This window comes from Vigna umbellata, chromosome 5 (genome assembly GCF_029865625.1).
Source record: "Vigna umbellata cultivar VRB3 chromosome 5, Vumbellata_1.0, whole genome shotgun sequence".
Classification (NCBI taxonomy): Eukaryota; Viridiplantae; Streptophyta; class Magnoliopsida; order Fabales; family Fabaceae; genus Vigna; species Vigna umbellata.
Genome location: NC_142169.1, coordinates 4,232,414 through 4,238,604, shown reverse-complemented (window position 1 = coordinate 4,238,604; position 6,191 = coordinate 4,232,414). Strand labels below are relative to the sequence as shown.

Sequence of the window (6,191 nt, the reverse complement as noted above, 5' to 3'; positions counted from 1 at the left end):
TAAGTCTGGGCATAATTGGAAGGTATCAAACAACTTTCAAAGCAGATCCATTTTTTCTATCTGACCATTATCTTCACTATTTTTTTTGACTTGTATTGTGATAACCCACATTTTGGACACTTTGTCAAAAATTCAAACTCTTTCCTATATAAAATGCAGTCATTGGGACAAACATGTATCCTTTTATACTCCATACCCATCAGACAAAGAATTTTCTTCGCATCATAATTACGAGTGGGTAGTGTATTTCCATATGGCAGCATTTCATCAACAACGTCAACAATTATGTGAAACTCTTATCAGTCCATCCATTAGTCGCCTTCAAATTCATGAGCCTTAACACTGTTGACAAACGTGTGAACTTAGTTGAACCGACATACAAAGGTGTTTCCGTATCAGTCGACATCGTCTCATATACATGAGCTTTGGCAAAATTTTCTGTGCCAACATCGCGAATCATGTCCTCTAATTTGTCTTCATCCGGTCGATCTTCTTCCATGGTGGAATCAATGACATTTTCAGTTTGGGAGTCAATCGGAAATTGCATTTCTTCGCCGTGCCATATCCATGTTGTATAGCATCTTAGAAAACCATCACAGATAAGATGTTCTCTAATTTGGGTTGCGTTCAGCTTTCTCGCATTCAAACAGTTCACAGAAGGACATCTAAACTTCACTTCATCATCACTTCTACCCTCATTACGTTGTGCAAATTGTATAAATTCCTCTACCCCTCTCTCGTACTTAGCACCAATGTGTGGTAAATTAATCCAATTTCGATCCATACGTAAATATTCTACAAAATTACAATCATAAAATTATACAATATATTCAACATACAATCAATTCAATCATACAATCAATTCAACTATACAATCAAACAATTAATAAACATTCAAATTATCAATTCAAGCATTCAATCATACATAATTATTCATATTCACCACAAAAAATTAAAAAATTAACAAAATGAAAATTAATAAACAGAATAATACAATCATACAATCAAACAATTAATAAGCATTCAAATTATCAATTCAAACATTCAATCATACAATATTATTCATATTCAACCTACAAAAAATTAAAAATGAACAAAATGAAAATTAATAAACAGAATAATACGAACCTGAGAGCGTGAAAAACCACACAATAAAGAAAAAACACAATACCTATAAAAAAATACAACAAAACGTAAGTTTGATAATCTGAATCAATAAAAAAACATATCAAACAAACCCAAAAACAAAAAAAAACGAAAAAACTCCGGCAACCAAAGCCAAATTTGATCGGATACAAACGTAGGTGATGAAAAATGAGGAAGGAAGTCCTTGTACAGTGACGGCGGCGACGCAACAGTGGCGGAAGAACGAATGGAGGAAGATCGCGGCGGCAAGAACGTCGTTGTAGAGAAAATGGCTAGAGGGGACGAAACTGTTCGAGGAAGACGAAACTGTTCGAGGAAGGCGAAACTGTTCACTCTGTAATATTTTTTTCAACGTAATCAAATGTTACTACCGCGGTTCATTGGAAAATCGCAGGAATAGAGGGGATACAGCCTCAGTTCCCAACATAACCGAGACCTATTCTCTTAAAATAAAAATTTAAAATTGTTCTGAAATGGCAATTTTGAAATTTTTTCAACCTTTATGCCACGGTTCCCCGCCCAACCGAGGCCTATTGTCTTAAATATTTAAAATTTGTTCAGATCAGAGAATAGGTCGCGGTTCTGGGGGAACCACGGTCTATTCCCTGACGGTCTGATTTCAAATTTATTTCAGACTGACTTAGGTGGGAGTGTCAGAATTTTGCAGGGACAATAGACTGCGGGTCGCCCCAGAACCGAGGCCTATTCCCTGTGTCTGATTTCAAACTGACTTGGGTGGGATGTCAGAATTTTGCAGGGATTATAGGTCGCGGTTCCTTGGAGAATCGCGGCGTAAGGATGTATACGACTGCGGTTCTGTTGCAACCGAAACTTATACTGTCGATATAATTTCAAAAATGTCATCGCGCAATATTAAACTTCAGGTTCTGGTTAACCGATGCATAATGTACGCAGTAATAGATTAATTTTTTACTAATGAGACTCGCTGTGTAAATAAATTCGTATAGCGAATCACCTTGAAGAAATGCTCTCTGCGAAAGCATTCACAACGGATTATAAAATATCTTAAATTTTTACCTAAATAGAATATTCTTAATATTTCTTCCATATTAAGTTTTTCTAGAATATTATAGAATTGTATTATATTTCAATTCTTCTATCTATCTAAAGAGTTTATGCGGTCTTCTAAAATTTACATTATACTAATATGTTTCATAAGTATTCTTTATAGGACACGTGCAGACCAAGATTCGCGTGGCATTGACTACAGAGGATGGAGAACAGGACAGAGAAAGACAAGTGCTACAACACTTAGCAGGTTACGTGGTTTGAGCAGATGAATTGCATGCAAAGGTGTTGCCACGTAGCATGTGAGGGTGACATCTGGTGTTGTCGGTTGAGACATGTATAAAATACGTATGTAACACCCTAAAAGCATATCTTGAGAGTGAGAGAAAATGAGTGACAGAGGTGGAGATGCAGTGAGAGGGTTGGGAGCCTGTGATAACACCTGTGGCTGTACAGTTCCATGCCCTGGCGGTTCTTCTTGCAGGTCTCTTTCATAATCAAATAATTAACTTCCCTTTCAACCGCTTATCCAGTTTCAGCAAATTTGTTTCTGATATATAGTGTCTTCTGCTGCTGAAAGATCATTATACTGAGATATTCATCAGAAATTTTGACTCTGATCTTGAGATTTTGGATGATGCAGGTGCAGGAGTGCTGCCACTACAGCTGGAGGGGGTGACCACGTGACATGCACGTGTGGAGAGCACTGTGGATGCAATCCATGCTCATGTCCCAAAACTGCTGCTGCTGGAAGTGGATGCAGATGTGGTTCAGAATGTGCATGTGTCTCTTGCCGCAGTTAAATAACATCATAGTTTAAACCAGCTAGAATTAGCCCTAATATATGGTTTCTACTATTAGATATATCTACATAAGTAATAGGTGGTTGGCTACATAACTCGTGTATGTTAAGGTTTTTCCTTGTGCACGTGCTGCTATGTTATGCCCTGTTGTACTTGAAAACCATCAATCATATAAATAAAATAAGTATTAAGAGAAATGCATGTTGTGATAATGATGTCTTATAACTGAGAAACTCTTCTTTGTGTGAATTTAATGAAGTGCATGCACCAGTCCAGTAATGTTGTTTAGATTTGATCAAATATATATCAAGTTGTTTCGAACAACACTAAACAATGACTCTGACAGATGTAGAAATACTAGTCTTCTTGTTGAATCGTTTTGTTTTAAAATAAATCACTTGTTTCCTTTTAATTTTTAAGATAAAGTGATAATGGTGAACATGTATCATACTTTTTGCTCTAAAATGGGTCATAAGCTTATGTATAAAATCATGGTCATGATAGTAATTTTCATAAAAATAAAAATGTATATACTGAGGATTTATATAAACAATATTAATAAATTCTTATTTGTATAATGTTTTAGATTTATTGAGATAAAAGGAAATTGTAATATATATTATATAATTTAATATAATAATTTTTTAGAAGGTTTTAAAAAATTGGAGATATATATTTTAAGTATTATATTATATTAATAATAAAAGGTTAACGTTATTTGACAGAAGAATAACATGATTTAAAATAAAGGAGCAAATTGAATACTAAATTAAATATTATAAATGAATAAAAATTTAAATTTTTTAATTTGTTGTAAAATTAAACCTTTTTTACATCAATAAATATAATTACTAATTATAATTTGTTATTTTATTTCTCTGTTATTAAAGATTAAGATGAAATTTTTTTATTTTAGAAGTGCTACTTTTGAAAACTAGAATAAGGATAAAAAAATGTAAAAATAAATTAGAAAAATCATATTTTAGTGAATAAACTAAAACTGTGTTTTATTTAAAAAGTTAAGCCTTTCTAAATATTTATATTAATATTTATTGAACCGACAATAACATAATTGATTTAAAAACTAAGATTATTAGTTGTGAATGCTACTACTCGGTGACCGTAGTTTAAGTATATTATATAAGCCAGTGTTAAGTTATTTTTGTAATTTTGAAAATATGATAGTATTTTTGTAATTTTTTATGTTATATTTGTGGATATTTGAAGAAACTGTAACTAGTCTTTGATTACTGTTTTATATAAAATCTTAGCTTACATTCCCATAACAGAGATAATTTCAACATTTTTTATTTGTCCCATTGTTTCAATTTCTCTTGTTGCCTCTTGTTTTCTCTTTCGTTTTGTAAGTTCGAATTCGTTTTTTTTGTCATTCTACTCTATTAGTATGAATTATTATTAGAGTTGAGAATACCTGTTTTTTAACCCTCATATCTCAACATCATTCTACTTGTCGACAATCATACCATCACCACTAGTTTTGTTCACTACAAAAAACATTGACAATCATACCATCACTACTAGTTTTGTTTACTACAAAAAATATTGATATTGTCGACGGTTAAAATTCGTCAATAATATATAAAATTTGTCAATAATAATTTACTGATGGTCAAAAATTTATTGATAAAATTTTCACGATAAATTTTACCAACAAAATTTATGTTTCATCGTTAATTATTGAAATCTTTTTTTGTCGGTAAAATTCGTCGGTATTTACCGACGAAAAAATTCACTGGTAAACATCGCGATCTGGTTCCTCTTCTTTTCTTTTCCTCCTCTTCCTTTATTTTTTTCATTTTGACGAAATTTTCCACCGACAAAACATCACGTGAACAACCAATTTATTTCCAAAAGATTTAATAACAATTTATTTCCAAGATTCTTAAATCTAAGAAAGAAAGAGGCAAGGAAGAAAGATGTCGTTGGCGCCGATGTTCCTAATTGTACTATGCATCAACACCATAAGGGCTTGCCGAAAAAGCTAAAATGAGAACCTTGTTAGTTGTAGTTGTGGTGGTGGTAGGTTGTAGTGATGGTGGGTTATAGTGGTGACAACTTGCAGTGATGACGAGGAGTAATAATGACGAGACTCTAGGATGATGGATTATAGTGGTGGTAGGTTGTAGTGGTGACAGGGAGCAGTGGTGACCAAACTCTGGGTTGCAACAATGATGAATTGTAGTGGTTGCGATGAGACTCTAAGAAAATGAAAAATGCGCGTATATGAGAAGATGAATGCATGTATATAATTAAAATATAATTAAAGTCAAAATATATAAATTTAAAGTCAAAAAATATAATTAAAGTATTGTTTATAAAAAACATATTACACAAATTTAAAATTAAAATTAAAATACTTAAAACATATATTTCAATAATAAAAAATAAAATTTATAGAAATATTCTACCAACATGTATAATTTGAATTCGGAGCCGTTTGGGAACATAAAACAAACTTTTTTTATTTAAAATATATTTTTTTAATTTTTTATGCAAAGTTCTCATCTCATATTTTATTAGAAATATCATCTCCATTTTTAATAAAAAAAAGTTAAATTCTAACTTAGTTAATAATTATTGAAACACATGAAAACACTATAAAGGAGGAGAGGGGTCGAATAATGTTTTAAAGTTTTTTCACAAAAACAATGTCTAAAGACTTTTGCAAGAGTTAGACATTTTGCAATAGTTATTAGATGTTTATGTGGCTAAAAGGGCATTTTGGAAAACATTTATAAAGCAAAACAATAACACATAATTTTTATACTGGTTTGCTATAACATAAGCTACGTCTAGTTCTCCCTTAATATCTCTTAAAGGGTTCCACTAATCTTTAACAAAGATTACAATGAGTATCAATCACTCTTGGCTTACAACAAGTATTATCAACTACTCCTTCTTTCAACGAGTATTATCAATTACTCTTGGTATTGACGAGTATCAACCACTTCTGGTATTAATGAGTATCAACCATTCCTTGTATACAATGATTATTATCAACCACTCTTGGTTTCAACACTAGTCAACCTGACTAGATCATTTAGTTCACCTAAACTAAACAAACAAGTATTTTAATTCTCTTCTGAATTTACAAACACAATCAAGGTGTTTTTGAGTACAAGTACAAATTCAAATAACTCTCAAAGAGATGATAGATTAAATAAAATGAAATACGAAGACTTGAAAATACTT

The 6,191-nt window shown here is 31.7% G+C and overlaps 1 protein-coding gene across 1 annotated transcript; it reads left to right on the top strand.

Moving 5' to 3' along the window:
• Positions 1 to 2,541: 2,541 nt before the first annotated feature.
• On the top strand, positions 2,542 to 3,175 carry LOC124844989 (metallothionein-like protein 4A). The gene is made up of 2 exons (XM_047322006.2): positions 2,542 to 2,659; positions 2,819 to 3,175. The coding sequence occupies exons 1-2, from the start codon at positions 2,565 to 2,567 to the stop codon at positions 2,976 to 2,978; spliced, it is 255 nt and encodes an 84-aa protein (XP_047177962.1). The 5' UTR covers positions 2,542 to 2,564; the 3' UTR covers positions 2,979 to 3,175.
• The last annotated feature ends 3,016 nt before the right edge of the window (positions 3,176 to 6,191 follow it).